Source organism: Pimephales promelas, chromosome 16 (assembly GCF_988280905.1).
Source record: "Pimephales promelas chromosome 16, fPimPro1.hap1.1, whole genome shotgun sequence".
Classification (NCBI taxonomy): domain Eukaryota; kingdom Metazoa; phylum Chordata; class Actinopteri; order Cypriniformes; family Leuciscidae; genus Pimephales; species Pimephales promelas.
In genome coordinates, this window is record NC_142784.1 from 6,996,496 (window position 1) to 7,016,437 (window position 19,942).

At 41.6% G+C, this 19,942-nt stretch overlaps 3 protein-coding genes across 3 annotated transcripts in view; all 3 read right to left on the minus strand.

The window, feature by feature from the left end:
• Positions 1-864: 864 nt before the first annotated feature.
• cldnj (claudin j) overlaps positions 865-19,942 on the minus strand; it is a 42,901-nt gene continuing 23,823 nt past the window's right edge. The window contains exon 2 of the mRNA XM_039654847.2: positions 865-1,851. Coding sequence (XP_039510781.1) covers positions 1,211-1,843 — 633 coding nt within the window. The 5' untranslated portion in view covers positions 1,844-1,851 and the 3' untranslated portion in view covers positions 865-1,210. The remainder of the gene's footprint in view (positions 1,852-19,942) is intronic.
• LOC120465206 (claudin-4) lies at positions 14,152-14,839 on the minus strand. Its single transcript, XM_039654848.2, has one exon. The coding sequence runs from the start codon at positions 14,822-14,824 to the stop codon at positions 14,192-14,194; it is 633 nt and encodes a 210-aa protein (XP_039510782.2). The 5' UTR covers positions 14,825-14,839; the 3' UTR covers positions 14,152-14,191.
• Positions 17,803-19,177, minus strand: LOC120465208 (claudin-4). The gene has a single exon (XM_039654850.2). The coding sequence runs from the start codon at positions 19,093-19,095 to the stop codon at positions 18,466-18,468; it is 630 nt and encodes a 209-aa protein (XP_039510784.1). The 5' UTR covers positions 19,096-19,177; the 3' UTR covers positions 17,803-18,465.

Genomic DNA, 19,942 nt, shown 5'->3' on the forward strand with positions numbered 1-19,942 from the left:
GGAGCAGAAACCTCCAGATGCTAATACAACACTACACAACACAACACAATGCAACACAATACAATAAAAGCATTATGTGCAATAAAACAGAAAGTGATAAATGCTAAGATAGTGTAGTGTCAAATTGCAGTGTGATAAATAGAACATTACTCGATAAAATATTGCAGTGAAAACTTTGTTGAGAGACACTTTATTTCAATAGAATAATTCATAGGATATTGTTCATTAAATGACTCCATTGTTATTGTTCATTAATTATTCAAAAATGGAGCATGACAGAAAATGTACAGCCCAATGGGTCAGTGTGACGGAGAGGGATTATTTTTTGCACAACTTTATTATTTGTTTCAGTCCCTACAATATATATATATATATATATATATATATATATATATATATATAAGAGACAGGGATAGATAAAAACAAAGAGAAAAAGAGTGTGATGCTGACATAAAGCTGTTGTTATCGATTTTTTTTTTGTTTTGTTTTTTGCCTTCACAACATCTTAAAATGCACATCTTTAGTTCAGAGAAATCCAAAAATTTCTCGGGGAAACCCCAAACCCCCTAACCAGCCTGCATAGTGATTATAAAACCAATCAGGTAATGAAACTAGTTAATAGTAAGCGTTAGACCCTAAACTAAAGAGTTTTTTAAAGGGTAACTTTTTCAGTTTTGATTTTTTTTATAAATCATACCCGCTAAATGAAAATCCTAAATGAAAATGTTTTTTTTTTTTTAGGGAGGGAGGGGGGGGGGGGTGGTGGGGGTGGCATCATAAAGGAATTATGCTTAGGGCACCAAAATGGCTAGCAGCGGCACTGTATATATATAATTAACCACTGTAGTCTTTTTTCTCACTCTCTCTTTTCCCACACACTCGCAAAGAAACACACATTTGTTTGTGATTTCTATTGTTTTACTCCTATTCTGGATTTTTACTGTCCTCGTAATGTACAGTACAGTAGGTAAAACCTGAACACACATACTCACAAAATATTCAAACACACATGCTGAAATGTGTAATCTAATGTTCTGAATGTAACAGAAGAACAAACATATGAAAATCAAAAAAGGTTAAGAGAGAGAGAGAGATGTTTAATCACTTAAAATTTCACTTTTCTTAATTAGCAATTCTTCAGGATCTGATGAAGTGTTTCGTTTAGCACTTGTACATTATGTCCGCTTTACTCAGAGGCATGTGCTGTATATCAGACGTAGTTCTTTATGGCGTAGCCACTGTGGGTGTCAGATTTTGTTAAGGTGTATCTAGGGGAATAGTTGTCCCGCTCTGGTGGGCAGCTGGTGCAGAGAACGGCTCCCCCAACGAACAGAAGGCCCGCTGTCACCCAGCCCACATACAGGGCTGCCCCCATCTCTCTCTTAAGTGCTTCATGCACTATGGGATTATGGAAGTCTCTTATAATGGAGTCGGCTGTCCAGGACACAGGCACCACAGTAGTCAGTCCAGAAAGCATAAAGGTAATCCCAGATACCACCACAATCCGCGCTTTGGCGCGTGGGTTACTTAGGCAGTTGGTGCAATCAGCCCCAACCAGAAAAATGAGGAAAGCCAAGCAGGCCAAAGCCATGGTGGTCACCATTAGCCCACGAGACGCCTGAAGGGAAGGATCCAAATCCAGCAGGGCATCGTACAGTTTACACTGCATCTGGCCAATGCGCTCGTACACACACGTCATCCACAATCCTTCCCAGAAGACCTGTGCCACCACAATGTTTGTGCCGATGAAGGCGGTTACCTTCCACATGGGCAGAGCGCAGATGATGATGGTTCCTGCAAAGCCAATCATTGAAAGAGTGATTCCCAAGACCTGCAGAGCCATGGATGGGGCTGGGGATGACAAAAAACAGACAGAGACAACATTTAATTCTGTCTTTTATCAGTGTTTCTGTAACATACATTTGACACATACATACATACATGTAACATGAATGATTTTCTCTCACTAGGGGGCAGTAGATTTCAAAATACAGGTGAGCACTGAAATGAGTTTGCTCAACAAGACAGTTGTGTTTGGAGTTTGAATGAAACCGATACTAACCAAGAAATATATTTCTCAACAGAGAGCTGCATGGTTTAGTGGTGGTTGTCATACTTTTAGCTCTGTCTTTGACATCACTTGTTTACATTTCTAAGAATGTAGTGCACGTGTTTGGACATAAAAGAATATGTGGCGGTTTTTGCGTAAGAGAAAACCTGGCATTTCCCTGTAGTGGTCATCTGAAATAACACCGTGACTCTGTGAAAAGCTCTCATTGTTAGGAAACGCAGGATGTTTGTGTATGTAAGCCTGAGCCATGTAATATGAGCCCTGTAAGAAAGGTTAATAGTGGGAGAACTGGTTTTCTATTTAACTTCTGTACTCAGTTTATATTAACTTGAATTCAAATGTGTCAAAAAGACATTTTTAATTTATAATTCTTTGTTCAGTGTATCTCAGAAAATGAAGAAACACACAATGCAGGTGAAATACAAAAAAAAAATTCATAATTAAGAAAGTACAGTAACCTACACCCACGTTAAAAGTGACTATAAACAAATGTATATCCCTTAGAACCTGTATTTTTACAGTTTGTCAAGCAGTACAAAAACAATAGCTATGGATCAACTTGTTCTTAGAGATCACGCTTATGTTCGATTGACTAGTGGAAACTAGTGGGTGTTCCTGAACAGCAGGTTTTCCTAGTGTTGTGTAAAGTATGTTCCTCTGGCATGCACACAAAAAAAATGATAACAAAAGCCAAGAACAAGTGAGCCAACATGTTTACTTCATATAAAACTTCACATAATTAGTAAAAAACAAGTGATTTTGCACAAGAGAATTCCAGTTAAAAGTGCTCCAAGAATTTCTCCTACACTAATTTGTTGTGTCAAAATACACTACAAAATATACAACTATATCTTTCTAATGAAACTGTGTGTAGGTCTTGGGAGGAGATGGAGACCATGGGACTGGCACTGTGTGGCCGGGAAGAGCATCATGACCACTAGATGGCTTTACCATCATTACAGGATTATATTTGACAGATGCTGAGTGGTCGAATGAAGCTCTCATCTCTCAAGAGGTTGTAGAGGTCAGTTATTATAATGACAGAGGTCCAGGATAGGTGATAAGACAGTGATAAGACAAAGAAGCCCAGAGATCATCAGAACCACCACAGCAGCAATGGATGCTTTTACTTTTCCTTGTTCCTTGTTCAAGTTGGTACATTTCCCTGAGACAAGTCTAACAGGAATCCTAGCGACACCCACCAAGATGGAAAAGATCATCCTGCAGATCAGGTCTCAGTGCCAGCCTGGAGTCATAGACTTTACACTGCATCTGTCTGGTACTTAGCTGATTATTTACAAAGCACTTTTCCACCAAGGCAGAGCTGGTGCTGGGTCAGAGACAGAGCCTAGTTTCAAATCAGTTCTTTGTTTTTTGAACATGAAAGGACCAGCTCCACCACCAAAGCACCTGTGGAAAGGCAAACCGGTTCTTTGAAAGCTCGTCAGTCGAATCAACTCTGAACCGGCACTAGCTCTAGCTCTGAACCAGCACCTGGTTCTTGTTGGTGGAAAAGGGGTATGAATGGTTTAGCTCCCCAGTACTTCTCCAGTACTTGAGCGAGGTCTAAACGCATTATAGTCCGTCATGTCTAAATTGATCTTGAAAATTCCGACCAGTTGATAATACCTAGGATATCAAAATCGACTGCAAGCGGTAGATTAATCTCTCTGTTTATTCCGAGGTTTATCAGCCGGATCTGGGCCGTATCCAGTCCAGATGAAGGACCTGCGTCTAGACCAGGGGTCTCAAACTCAAATTAACTGGGGGCTGCTGGAGATAGAGTCTGGGTCAGGCCGGGCCGCATCAAATTCCAAAAAATAAAAAAATTGTATTTAAGTATTCCAAAAATGGAGCACAACTGATCCAATCTTCTCAATCTTTATTATTAACGTTTCTTTTGAACTGTTCCTGAACTGTTTGAACATCCTTTCTGTACATGATTGGTTCTTCATGAGCTGTCCTTCTGACAGTTGAAGTTCATTTTACAAACTTTCTGTCTTTTTCTTATACACAACATCTTCGTGATAATAGTCAAATTTGCTTTTTAATTTTCTTTATACAACACTATTATATTGAATGTTTTTTTTTCTTTTTTTTTCCGAAAGGCACATTTCCTTTTATTATACTTAGAAAAACAATTACTGCTTTTGAAATACAAATAATTATTTCTACACATGTATAGTGTCTCTTTTTTACTAAAATTACTGACTTTGCACATATCAAAGCAAACCTTCTTATCAACCTGTTGGACCAAGTTCATTACATGAACTAGTTCAAAGTTCAGTTCACAAATTTTAAAATGAACTAGTTAGTTCTTTTTTTCCATATGTTGCTGCGAGCTTCTTTTTTATTATTATGGTATTATTATTGCCACAGCCCATATACAACCACAGATAACAATAATTTTGTCGACGGGCAAAGTTTGCACAGACATGTAAGATTTTCCCATCCTCACCGACCTCATAAAACCCTTTTAAATGATCTTACGACGCCTCCTCGCTCCTCGGTTCACAGACACTACTAGAATGAACGAGTTTACTGTAACGTTCATCAGGCAGTAATACAGTAGGCTACGTTCAGTTCACGTTCGCCCAAAATATGAACGAGATCATGAACTATATCTTTCATTGAACGCGTTCAGACACAACGCATATTACAAGCTCAAAATGATTATTCTCACATTGTTTTAGAGCAGGGGTATCCAACACGTCGCTCGCGAGCTGTGGCCTGATTTGGTGGTGGTAGCTCGCCTTGTTCACATATCGCGCTCACATATTTTGCACGCTCGAGTACATTTCAGATGTAGGCGCGCATCAAGCGCCCAGCGCGCTCATAATTGAAACGACGCGCTCATTTTTTCCAGGCGCAGTAGCCTATATTTGTACTTCGTGGTGTCTATGACAACTGACAACAAACCCACCGTAAGCTGTCACGAGACTATATATGGTAGCCCATAAGGGATAAAAATATTAATAATAAAAAAAAACGCGGCAAACGCAATGGCGGGCCGCACTAACATTAAACTTTAATATCAAGTAGGGGGCCACAAAATATCATCCCGCGGGCCGCAAATGGCCCGCGGGCCGCGAGTTTGAGACCTCTGGTCTAGACACAACCACAATGCATGATGTAGTCAGCCGGATCTGGGCCGTATCCAGACCAGATGAAGGACCTGCACCTAGACATGACCACAACGCATGATCTAGTCAGCCGGATCTGGGCCGTATCCAGACCAGTTGAAGGACCTGTGCCTAGACATGACCACAACACATGATGTAGTCAGCCGGATCTGGGCCGTATCCAGACCAGATAAGGGACCTGCGCCTAGACATGACCACAATGCATGATCTAGTCAGCCGGATCTGGGCCGTATCCAGACCAGATGAAGGACCTGCACCTAGACATGACCACAACGCATGATCTAGTCAGCCGGATCTGGGCCGTATCCAGACCAGTTGAAGGACCTGTGCCTAGACATGACCACAACGCATGATCTAGTCAGCCGGATCTGGGCCGGATCTAGACCAGATGAAGGACCTGCGCCTAGATATGACCAAAATGCATGATCTAGTCAGCCGGATCTGGGCCGTATCCAGACCAGATGAAGGACCTGCGCCTAGACACGACCACAATGCATGATGTAGTCATCCGGATCTGGGCCGTATCCAGACCAGATGAAAGACCTGCACCTAGACATGACCATAGCGCATGATGTAGTCAGACGGATCTGGGCCGTATTCAGACCAAATGAAGGACCTGCGCCTAGACACGACCACAACGCATGATGTAGTCAGTCGGATCTGGGCCGTATCCAAACCAGATGAAGGACCTGCGCCTAGACACGACCACAACGCATGATCTAGTCAACCGGATCTGGGCCGTATCCAGACCAGATGAAGGACCTGTGCCTAGACATGACCACAACGCATGATCTAGTCAGCTGGATCTGGGCCATATCCAGACCAGATGAAGGACCTGCACCTAGACATGACCACAACGCATGATCTAGTCAGCCGGATCTGGGCCGTATCCAGACCAGATGAAGGACCTGCACCTAGACATGACCACAACGCATGATCTAGTCAGCCGGATCTGGGCCGTATCCAGACCAGTTGAAGGACCTGTGCCTAGACATGACCACAACGCATGATCTAGTCAGCCGGATCTGGGCCGGATCTAGACCAGATGAAGGACCTGCGCCTAGATATGACCAAAATGCATGATCTAGTCAGCCGGATCTGGGCCGTATCCAGACCAGATGAAGGACCTGCGCCTAGACACGACCACAATGCATGATGTAGTCATCCGGATCTGGGCCGTATCCAGACCAGATGAAAGACCTGCACCTAGACATGACCATAGCGCATGATGTAGTCAGACGGATCTGGGCCGTATTCAGACCAAATGAAGGACCTGCGCCTAGACACGACCACAACGCATGATGTAGTCAGTCGGATCTGGGCCGTATCCAAACCAGATGAAGGACCTGCGCCTAGACACGACCACAACGCATGATCTAGTCAACCGGATCTGGGCCGTATCCAGACCAGATGAAGGACCTGTGCCTAGACATGACCACAACGCATGATCTAGTCAGCTGGATCTGGGCCATATCCAGACCAGATGAAGGACCTGCACCTAGACACAACCACAACGCATGATCTAGTCAGCCGGATCTGGGCCGTATCCAGACCAGATGAAGGACCTGCACCTAGACATGACCACAACGCATGATCTAGTCAGCCGGATCTGGGCCGTATCCAGACCAGTTGAAGGACCTGTGCCTAGACATGACCACAACACATGATGTAGTCAGCCGGATCTGGGCCGTATCCAGACCAGATAAGGGACCTGCGCCTAGACATGACCACAATGCATGATCTAGTCAGCCGGATCTGGGCCGTATCCAGACCAGATGAAGGACCTGCACCTAGACATGACCACAACGCATGATCTAGTCAGCCGGATCTGGGCCGTATCCAGACCAGTTGAAGGACCTGTGCCTAGACATGACCACAACGCATGATCTAGTCAGCCGGATCTGGGCCGGATCTAGACCAGATGAAGGACCTGCGCCTAGACATGACCAAAATGCATGATCTAGTCAGCCGGATCTGGGCCGTATCCAGACCAGATGAAGGACCTGCGCCTAGACACGACCACAATGCATGATGTAGTCATCCGGATCTGGGCCGTATCCAGACCAGATGAAGGACCTGCACCTAGACATGACCACAACGCGTGATCTAGTCAGCCGGATCTGGGCCGTATCCAGACCAGATGAAGGACCTGTGCCTAGACATGACCACAACGCATGATCTAGTCAGCTGGATCTGGGCCGTATCCAGACCAGATGAAGGACCTGCACCTAGACACAACCACAACGCATGATCTAGTCAGCCGGATCTGGGCCGTATCCAGACCAGATGAAGGACCTGTGCCTAGACATGACCACAACGCATGATCTAGTCAGCCGGATCTGGGCCGTATCCAGACCAGATGAAGGACCTTCACCTAGACACGACCACAACGCATGATCTAGTCAGCTGGATCTGGGCCGTATCCAAACCAGATGAAGGACCTGTCCCTAGACATGACCACAACGCATGATCTAGTCAGCCGGATCTGGGCCGTATCCAGACCAGATGAAGGACCTGCACCTAGACATGACCACAACGCGTGATCTAGTCAGCCGGATCTGGGCCGTATCCAGACCAGATGATGATCTAGTCAGCCGGATTTGGGCCGTATCCAGACCAGATGAAGGACCTGCACCTAGACATGACCACAACGCATGATTTAGTCAGCCGGATCTGGGCCGTATCCAGACCAGATGAAGGACCTGCACCTAGACATGACCACAACGCGTGATCTAGTCAGCCGGATCTGGGCCGTATCCAGACCAGATGAAGGACCTGCACCTAGACATGACCACAACGCGTGGTCTAGTCAGCCGGATCTGGGCCGTATCCAGACCAGATGATGATCTAGTCAGCCGGATTTGGGCCGTATCCAGACCAGATGAAGGACCTGCGCCTAGACACGACCACAACACATGATCTAGTCAGCCGGATCTGGGCCGTATCCAGACCAGATGAAGGACCTGTGCCTAGACATGACCACAACGCATGATCTAGTCAGCCGGATCTGGGCCGTATCCAGACCAGATGAAGGACCTTCACCTAGACACGACCACAACGCATGATCTAGTCAGCTGGATCTGGACCGTATCCAAACCAGATGAAGGACCTGTGCCTAGACATGACCACAACGCATGATCTAGTCAGCCGGATCTGGGCCGTATCCAGACCAGATGAAGGACCTGCACCTAGACATGACCACAACGCGTGATCTAGTCAGCCGGATCTGGGCCGTATCCAGACCAGATGATGATCTAGTCAGCCGGATCTGGGCCGTATCCAGACCAGATGAAGGACCTGCACCTAGACATGACCACAACGCATGATTTAGTCAGCCGGATCTGGGCCGTATCCAGACCAGATGAAGGACCTGCGCCTAGACACGACCACAACACATGATCTAGTCAGCCGGATCTGGGCCGTATCCAGACCAGATGAAGGACCTGCGCCTAGACATGACCACAATGCATGATCTAGTCAGCCGGATCTGGGCCGGATCCAGACCAGATGAAGGACCTGCGCCTAGACACGACCACAACACATGATGTAGTCAGCCGGATCTGGGCCGTATCCAGACCAGATGAAGGACCTGCACCTAAACACGACCACAATGCATTATATAGTCAGCTGTCTCTGGGCTGTGTCCAAATCAAATGAAGGACCTGCGATTGTGTCAACTAGACTCTAATTTTATTTTTGGCAGTCAATCCAATCTTACAAAAAATAATATTCTAAAGTGTTAAAGTAACTCTATTATTGCAATTCAAATAAATGTACTGTTCACACCATAGAAAACAAAGAAAAGAATGTAGCCTCAAAGTGTGCCAAATTACTCCTTATACTCTCATTCACTATTCCCTACATTAATTCACTAAAATAGTCCATAGTTTATTCAGACACTGATAAATAGCTGACAAGTAGAATCACTGAAGGACATAGAAACAAGAACAGAAAAAAAGAGAAGAATAAGCAGAAACATGAGAACTACACTGACTTCCAGCCACACTGAGTGTGAAACCAGATTACAAACCAGTTTATTTCATACATGTACAGAAGTTCTTGTTGAGATTTAACAATGGTTTAGATGTTTTATTGAAAATAATAAAAGTTTTTAGTCACCATCTTGACCCTTGACTTTTTAACATTTTTATTTTTTTATGGCTGCTGTAACTGTGTGTATAAAAAGCACGGTTGTCATGGCAAGACAAAGCCAAGAGGAATTTGATCAGGTGTTTCTGGCTGTGTTGCCATAATCAATCATCATGACCTCGTATGATCCCATTCTGTGACTTTTAATTTTATATTTATGGGTGATAGTAGCTATGTGATTCTACAGCTTTCATTCAGTAATCAGTTATAAAACTGAGTAAACTATGCGGCTTAATGTTTTTTTTATGCCATTTTTTGTCTAAATTATTTTGGGGGGGGTTTAGTGGAAGTAATGAAACATGTAAGCATTTTTTTAATTATTTTTTTTTATAATGCAACACTTTTAATATAGGATTGAACATGATGGTTATGTCATCATCAATGCATTACAATCAGCATTCACTGATCATCATCACAAAAACACGTTTAACCATAAATGTGGTTTGCAATAACATTTAAAGCAGCACAAGAAAAAAATAGTTTTAAAATGGCAAGGTTCAAGAGCCCAAATACTGATCACCATAATGGTAATTCAAACCAAATAGTTTCAATAAAAGATCAATATCTAAACCTCTGATAATTCTCAATGAGAGATTCTGAAGATGTATAACAGAAATAAAGTCAAACTGGTTAGTAATAAGTGTAAAAATGTGCAATGGCTGGAAGTCAGTTGCAGTTATTGTCTCTTTTTTCTGCTCTTCTTCCTCTTTCCTTCATTGATTCTTCTTACATATTCACTTAATTATCTCACTGCAACACTGCTTCAGTGTTACTTTTTCTCTTTGTAGTGTGAACACTACAGTATGTTCCTGTGGGGTTGAAAGGGTTAAAGGTGCAAATTAAAAGGTTACATCAACGAAATGTATTTTAACAGTAATAAACTGTTAAAACAGGTTTGGGCCGAATTCTGAGCTCGGAGTTCCTTTGCCCCTATAATCTTTAAGTTAATAAGGTTAAGCATATTTGGCTTGCTGTCCGCAGTGCAGCTAGGGGGCTACTTATGGTTGAATGATGATTATGACAGCAAGATACTTAAATTATGTTAGTGGAGTTGGGGAGGTGGAGGAATACCAGAACAACTGATTCCAGAGCAAGGGGAGTAATGCTAATATGCTAATATGCTCCGGCAGTTAATTGAAAGATTAGATAAGTTCACTCCTCCCAAAATTATGTTGTGAACTTCACTAATACACTTCAGGGGGAAAAGGAGAACACAGGAGATACAACCACCTAAATACTGATAACACGGAACAATATGAGCAAACCAAAACAGGAAGTACACAGACGAGGTAAACGACAGAGGTAAACAAGCTACACGTCACAGTATAAATGCAAGCAACACAAGTGCCCAAGCAGCCAATAGTGAATTCGGTAACACTTTAGAATACGGTTCCTTCGTTAATGAATAACTACACAAGAACTAATGAGCAACACAATATTAACAATCTAGTAACTATTATTAACTAACAAGAAACTCTGATTAACGAACTAGTAAGTAATAGCGCACAGACGAAAGTAGTAGTTCACTATTAAGTAATCAATAACTACTATTTTTTTAAACTTCCCAGAGAACTACTGAAAAAGTTTATTAACAATCTAGTAACTACTATTAACTAAAATAAATTCTTATTAACGAATTAGTAAGTAATAGCGCACAGATGAAAGTGTTACTAGATACTTCTGTGGGAGTTACTAATTATTTGGATTCGTATTATAAAGTGAAGATCATTGGAACTAACTAGTAATTACTCAAGTGTTACTAAAGACATTTTCTAAAAGTATACTAAAGTTCACCAAAAATCTCAAACGTTTGCACAAATCATGACTAGATCATGTAGTAACACTTGAGTAATTACTAGTTAGTTCCAATGATCTTCACTTTATAATACGGATCCAAATAATTAGTAAGTAATAGCTCACAGATGAAAGTGTTACTAGATACTTCTGTGGGAATTACTAATTATTTGGATCCGTATTATAAAGTGAAGATCATTGGAACTAACTAGTAATTACTCAAGTGTTACTACATGATCTAGTCATGATTTGTGCAACCGTTTGAGATTTTTGGTGAACTTTAGTATACTTTTAGAAAATGTCTTTAGTAACACTTGAGTAATTACTAGTTAGTTCCAATGATCTTCACTTTATAATACGGATCCAAATAATTAGTAATTCCCACAGAAGTATCTAGTAACACTTTCATCTGTGAGCTATTACTTACTAATTCGTTAATAAGAATTTATTTTAGTTAATAGTAGTTACTAGATTGTTAATAAACTTTTTCAGTAGTTCTCTGGGAAGTATTAAAAAAATAGTAGTTATTGATTACTTAATAGTGAACTACCACTTTCGTCTGTGCGCTATTACTTACTAGTTCGTTAATCAGAGTTTCTTGTTAGTTAATAATAGTTACTAGATTGTTAATATTGTGTTACTCATTAGTTCTTGTGTAGTTATTCATTAACGAAGGAACCGTATTCTAAAGTGTTACCGTGAATTCATTGCATTTGTCCTGCACTTTGTACCACACAGTTCATCTATAAGCCCTCCCAGATGGTCTGCTCAGTCACAATATTGGCTCTGATTACTGCTGTCACCTTCCACATATAAAGGCACAAATCATAACACTCCCCGAGCCCGTTCTCATCCTTTGGCGTTATATGGCATTGTACGTGACTGGCATCCTTTAGCGTCAATATGAGATGCAGACCCTACCCCAGACCTAAACCTACCCACAACAGTGCGTGTTATATTGACACTAAAGGGTGCCATGTGCGTAGTATTTCAACAAAATGTCATATGGCGTCACCTATATGACGCCAAAGGATGAGAACATGTTGGCTCTCCAGACACCAATAATGGCTACCCAGATAGCAAACTGACATTGAATCATCGTGGAAATATGACATCGAAACAACGTTGATCTGACATTGTTTTGCTCATCGAATTAACGTTGAACCAACGTCAGACGCGTCATTCTTTCAAAACTAACGGAAAATCAACTTGAAATCAACGCGTTGTTTCAACGTTATGAAAGCAAACCAATTTTCGATTTTCATTTAGCTTTGAAGAATGCCGCGTCTGACGTTGGTTCAACGTTAATTCGATGAGCAAAATCAACGTTGTTTCAATGTCATGAGAGACGTCGTTTCCACGTTGATTCAATGTCAGTTTGCTGTCTGGGTAGAGACATGGCTAGGATAAATCAAAACTTAGACGCCATTTTTATTTATTTATTTATTCTGTTTGTTTGGCTTTGTTTTCTTGGAAGTGTTTGCTCCTCTGTTAATTGTAGAAATGACTAACCTATTTTAAGTTTTTCTCAGAAGGGAGGAGTCCAAGTCAGGTGGACCTGAAACCTGGTTAAACCTGACCAGATTCCACAGCAGGGAATGTGGATACAGCTAGTTTCTCTGAGATGTGCATCAATGAGCAATTATTGATTGATGACTCGGTTCAAATAAAAAATGAACCAAGTCATCAACCGAAAAACCTTTGGATGTCAACCACAAGCCTTTATATGGATTTCACGAGTTCACACTTACATGAAATCTAAACTTGTATTTATGCGTGTTTGCCTTGCTGTCCGGGGGAGGGACATCCGAGTGTGAGGTGATGGGGTGGAGGGATGCTGAGACACTTGTCGTGAGACAGGTGAGGAAAAGCTTTATTCATATCGGCTTCCTCTTGAGCTGATTGGTTGATTACCTGAACGTGCTTCTCCCAAACTTTGTTACATAAAAAAAAAATCATTTAGTGATCTAGTGCTTAGCACTACTGGCTAATATTACAAAATGATCATATTATCACATATTATAATGATCCCATTAAAGTTATTGCCATAAAATAATAATGTTTCAAAACACAATTCTAATAAATGCACTCTTCCAACAGCTTATTAAGACCCCTTGCTGATTTGCTTGTCCAAATGTCTGGTGCACAACAAAGTGATAGAATATCATATTTATTTTTTATTTATTTGTTTATTTGAAAAGGGACAATGTACACTAATCAACATTCACAACAAATGTAAGTGCACCCGAGTTAGCCGCAGGCTAGTTTTCATCGGCAGTCCCCTTGCCAGATGTTACTAGGCATCAATATAATATCTCATTTATTTTTCATTGAGTTCATGTTATGTAAGAAACAAATTAAGTATAAACAGACTGAACATACCTAATAGTTGTTTATTATTTCTTACAGTAATTATTCTTTTTTACAAACTGTTTTACAGGAGATCTTTGCCAACATCTGATGAGTTTTTCAGCAGTTTAGTTACCATGACAGAAGCAAGCATGATCTGAAGTTTTCTTTGATGTTAGAATATTCAGTATTGTCAAACTATTATTATGAAATGTTTAATGCAATAAGTTGTTTTACCGAACTGTTCATTTTAATAACAAAACAGTAAGACATATTTAATGATCATTGTGCAAAAAATACTGTATGTAACCCCCTAAAATAAAACTTTTAATAAAACCATAGAAATTGTGTTTAACAGTTATATATTTTTTATTTTCTGATTAGTAAAAGTATGACTATTGTCATATTAAAACATAAATTGCAAGAATGGCTTGTTAATGAAAAACAGATCTCTGTTGCTTCCCTGAGTTGGATTCCTCTCATCACATTATACATTCAAAATTTTCTCTTTCCGTGATCTGTATAACCACATCACTAAACCTCAGTATGTTAACTATATGTCATATCAGACACTGTCCTTCTAATGTTTCTCCTTGGAAAAAAAGTCCATAGGTGGGGATAAAGAGGTTTTACGAGGAGAAAAAGAGTCTTTGCAAGTAAAAAGTCTTAGTGTGCTTGATCTCTTTCAGACGTAGGCTTTGCTGGTGGCAACGGACCGTGGCTGAGAGTACTTGACGCCGTAGTTGACCTCCTCCTTAGGTGGGCAGGAGCTGCACAGTATACCTCCTCCCAGGATCAGCAGTGCAGCTGCACCAAATCCAATATAGAGAGAAGGTCCCATCTCCCTTCTTTGGGCATCTGTGAGCAAGGGGTTGTAGAAATCCCTGATGATGGTGTTAGCTGACCAACAGACGGGGACCAGAACCAGCACTCCAGCGATGATGAAGATTACACCACTAGCAATAGCCACCTTCACCTTTGTGCTTTCACCCTCGACAAAGCTGGTACATTTTCCACCGGCAATTCCCAGGATGATCCCAAAGATGCACACAATGATGGCGATGATCACAAGTGCCCGAGCAGCCTGCAAGTCCTGAGGTAAGGCCAAGAGGGAGTCGTAGATTTTGCACTGCATTTGTCCTGTGCTTTGTACCACACAGTTCATCCACAAGCCTTCCCAGAAAACCTGTGCAGTCACAATATTAGAACCAATGAATGCGGTCACCTTCCACATAGGAAGGACACAAATCACAATAGCTCCGATGAAACCAATCATGCCTAGAGAAATGCCCAGGGTTTGTCGACACGTAGACACCATTTTTCTCTTGTTTGCTTGGCTTTGATGGCTTGAAAGTGTTCGCTCCTCTCTTAATCCAATAAATTACTTCTGTTCCTAGCCTTCAGAATGTTCCAACCTTTATGATTGTGACCAAAGGGAGGAGTCCAAGTTGAATCAACCAAAAACCAGGTTAAACCTGACCAGATTCCACAGCAGGGAATGTGGGACACAGTTCATTTCTGTGAGATGCGTATCAATGAGGATGACCTAACCACCACATATTAAAACAACAAGCCTTTATAGTGAGTTAGTGATCTAGTGTTTTTACACTCACTTTATTTAATAAACAAGGCAGTCAGTTCAATCTCACAAAAACAAAACCAGTGAGGGGTCCCCCTGCCACAGGGGAAGAAGGGCCCTCGCACTGTATTACAATCTATAGCCAGGGGAAACTGTACAACTGGGTAAAAGAGGGCTAGGCATCAGTGCTTTTTAACCAGGATGCACACTGATTATAATCAGGTAAACAACACATTGCAGTGTTACGTCTCCATTCGTTTCTTAAGTTGGGGCCGGTTCATGTCAGTGCGTTATTCGTGAAAGCAAACCATTCTGGTGGAACAGCAGAAACATTTAACCGGCAAATATTTAACAACTTTAATAATAAAATAAATCAGTACTAAAATTAAATTAAAGACGTGCTGTTCTCTCGCAGCCCTCGGCCTCGCCCTGCTCGCCACATACCCCCATTGCCCCTCACAGGCCGGGGGGTGCTCCCGAGATAGACGAGGCAAGAGAAAAGGATACGGAAGCAAGTGGACCGACAGAGACGAGAGGGGGAGAGAGGAAAGAAGAAAAAATATCTTGGTCCAGTTTCCAAAACGCACTGCCATCTGGTCCTCCACCAGCTGGGTGATCTTCTCCGTGGTATCTGGCGGTGGCACTGGATAGCCCTCGGGGGGCGGCTCGACACTCCTCCGCCGCCTGGTGGACGGCGACGGGTCCTCCGGGTTCGGGCAGTAGGCAGGAGTCCCCCGTTCCCTGCCCCTCCCCATCATGTTATCAGATATCAAAAAGCCGTTTCCAATTAAGAGTCTTCAATGTCTTGGCTTCCTTGCCACTGTTGCCTTTGACTTTTGGCTTGCTTAATTGGGGATATTTAATATTCAACAATATTATTGATCTGCCTGCATCGACACTATTATATGAGAACTGAACTGGGCTGGACGATGACATCACTGTATATAAATATAAATTAACTAGATGAATAACTTTTTTACAACAGAAATTAACCATCACTAAAGTTACTTAAGTTGGACTATAAAAATTCTTTCTTCTAGATCTGCTGTTCAGCAGAAACAAGCATTTTTGCATTATTTCCCTGTTATCACTGTAAAGCATCTTTGAATCTGTATTAAAAAAAGAAACACTATATAAATAAAGGTGACAAAGGTGACAATTGGCTCAAAGCAGACTTCTTAAATCAGTGCACTCTGAACTCATACGTGATCATACTAGTAATCTTCATTCCGCTGTCACACAGAGCACATTACCTATAATTTACTTTCCTTACTGGTAAATTGCTGGAACCAATTTACCGGTATTTTTGAAAAGGTCCTGTTCAGACATGATCTCTTACTGGTTATTTACCGGTAATTTACCAGTAAAGACTGTTTGTGTAGTCAGCACCAATAGCCTCAAGGGCAAGTGTGCCGACATGTAGTGTCATTATGCTTCTGGCGACCAGAGTTCGAGTCCCGGCTCGGTGACCTTTCTTAATTCCGTCGACTCACCTCACTTCCTGTTTATCCCCTGTTCTACATTTACATTTATTAATTTAGCAGATGCTTTTATCCAAAGAACTATGTCAGAGGTCGCACACCTCTGGAGCAATTAGGGGTTAAGTGTCTTGCTCAGGGACACATTTGTGTCTCACAGTGGATTCGAACCAGGGTCTCTCACACCCAAGGCATGTGTCTTATCCACTGCGCCATCACAACCACCCCATGTTCTATCCTAATAAAAGGCAAAAACCTTTTTTTTAAAGACTCTTTGTGTGAAAGGGGCTAATTACCCTACCAAAATATTGAATATTAGACAAAATCTGTGTCAACCACAGTGATAAATAAATTTGGATATGTTATGGGGCACTATGGAGTCCACTGGCCACACACAAAACAAATGACCAAAGAATTGGTGAGAGTTGCTAAGCTTCTACAAATTTAGTTTAGTACTAATATTTTGCATTTTCTAAAGGGACCCAAATGCAATTTCGAACTAGGGGGCGCTGTGGAGCCAATGAGGCATGGGTCTCCTAAACTGCAGAATCAAAACAAAAGATGTCATGAGACAAATTTATCTGTTAATTTTCATGATATTTTAGCCGTGGTAAGACCATCAAAACAGCTGGGAAAATGTAAAAATGCCACATACCATCCAAGATGGCTGACTTCCTGTTGGGCGGAGTCAGATAAAAACAAGTGAACATTGTCCTATATGATGTCATCAATCACCTTCATTTTGAAACTTCATTTTGATGACAGCCTGTACTCGACCACGCCAAAGTCCAAGTATTACATTACGTTTAAAGTTTTCACAGGTCTAATGTGTCTGCCAAGTTTCATGCATGGCAAAGGCCTCAAAAACGAGCGAATTCTCTAAAGGAGAAAAATATATATATATTAATAATAGTGAAAAAATATGCTAAAAACTATGGGGCTTTAGTGCCTCTGGTTCAGGCCTCTATGCCTCTGTGCCTGGGTCCTAATCGTGTTAAAGTGTTAGCATAGCTCTATTATTGTCATAATAATAATGTTTCAAATGCACTGTTCCAACAACTTATTAGGACCGCTGTACTGGTGCACAAAAAAGTGATAGAAGATATGTACCAAAATTACCCAGGCATGTACCCCTACCAGGAGCTATGTAAAGTGTGATCATATACAGTATCTATTCACCCAATAAAAATAGATTTTTCATGTTCATGTATTGTAAGAAACAATACTTTTTGCTTCAAATGAAGTGGGAACAGACTGAACATGCTGTTTATTGTTTTCTTTCACAGCAAAATGTAGATTTTTTTACTGCAAAATTGCTCAAACTGTTTTGCATGATCTGATCTGTAATGGTTCGTGAGAATATATTGTCAAAGTATTATTATGAAATAATGTCAATACAGTATCAATAAGTTGTTTTACAGAGCCATTTATTTTAATATTAAAATAATTAGACAAATTTAATGATCAAGACATCTTTGTGCAACAAAATGCTAATTTATGTAACTAAAACAAACTTGATAAGAAGGTTAACACACATTTTATAAAACCAAAGACATTGTATTTTATTAACAGTTAGATATCTTTAACTTTTTTGATTAATAAAACCATTACTATTGTAATTTTAAACATAAATTGCAAGAATGGCTTGTTTATGAAAAACAGATCTCTGTTGCTTCCCTGTGTTGGATTCCTCTCATCACATTATACATTCACAATTTTCTCTTTCAGTGATCTGTATAAGCACAGCACAAAACAGAATATAAACTATATGTCATATCAGACACTGTCCTTCTACTGTTTCTCCTTGGGAAAAAAAAATATCCACAGCTGGGAATAAAGAGGTTTTACAAGGGAAAAAAGAGAGTCTTTGCAAGTAAAAAGTCTTAGTGTGCTTGATCTCTTTCAGACGTAGGCTTTGCTGGTGGCAACGGACCGTGGCTGAGAGTACTTGATGCCATAGTTGTCCTCCTTAGGTGGGCAGGAGCTGCACAGTATACCTCCTCCCAGGATCAGCAGTGCAGCTGCACCAAATCCAATATAGAGAGAAGGTCCCATCTCCCTTCTTTGGGCATCTGTGAGCAAGGGGTTGTAGAAATCCCTGATGATGGTGTTAGCTGACCAACAGACGGGGACCAGAACCAGCACTCCAGCGATGATGAAGATTACACCACTAGCAATGGCCACCTTCACCTTTGTGCTTTCACCCTCGACAAAGCTGGTACATTTTCCACCGGCAATTCCCAGGATGATCCCAAAGATGCACACAATGATGGCGATGATCACAAGTGCCCGAGCAGCCTGCAAGTCCTGAGGTAAGGCCAAGAGGGAGTCGTAGATTTTGCACTGCATTTGTCCTGTGCTTTGTACCACACAGTTCATCCACAAGCCTTCCCAGAAAATCTGTGCAGTCACAATATTAGAACCAATGAATGCGGTCACCTTCCACATAGGAAGGACACAAATCACAATAGCTCCGATGAAACCAATCATGCCTAGAGAAATGCCCAGGGTTTGTCGGCACGTAGACACCATTTTTCTCTTGTTTGCTTGGCTTTGATGGCTTGAAAGTGTTCGCTCCTCTCTTAATCCAAGAAATTACTTCTGTTCCTAGCCTTCAGAATGTTCCAACCTTTATGATTGTGATCAAAGGGAGGAGTCCAAGTTGAATCAACCAAAAACCAGGTTAAACCTGACCAGATTCCACAGCAGGGAATGTGGGACACAGTTCATTTCTGTGAGATGCGTATCAACGAGGATGACCTAACCACCACATATATCAACCACAAGCCTTTATAGTGAGTTAGTGATCTAGTGTTTTACACTCACTTTATTTAATAAACAAGGCAGTCAGTTCAATCTCACAAAAACAAAACCAGTGAGGGGTCCCCCTATCACAGGGAAAGAAGGGCCTTCGCACTGTATTACAATCTATAGCCAGGGCAAACTGTACAACTGGGTAAAAGAGGGCTAGGCATCAGTGCTTTTTAACCAGGATGCACACTGATTATAATCAGGCAAACAACACATTGCAGTGTTACGTCTCCATTCGTTTCTTAAGTTGGGGCCGGTTCATGTCAGGCTACAGTGCGTTATTCGTGAAAGCAAACCATTCTGGTGGAACAGCAGAAACATTTAACCGGCAAATATTTAACAACTTTAATAATAAAATAAATCAGTACTAAAATTAAATTAAATGGTAAATGGACTGCATTTATACAGCGCCTTCATAGACCTAATGGCCACCAAAGCGCTTTACATTTGCCTCACATTCACCCATTCACACACACATTCATACACCGACGGCGGTGTTAGCCATGCAAGGCGCCAGCCAGCTCGTCGGGAGCAGCTGGGGTTAGGTGTCTTGCTCACGGACACCTCG

Coding starts and splice junctions, on each gene's coding strand:
- LOC120465206 (XM_039654848.2), bottom strand. CDS start 14,824: ATGGTGTCTACGTGTCGACAAACCCTGGGCATTTCTCTAGGCATGATT.
- LOC120465208 (XM_039654850.2), bottom strand. CDS start 19,095: ATGGTGTCTACGTGCCGACAAACCCTGGGCATTTCTCTAGGCATGATT.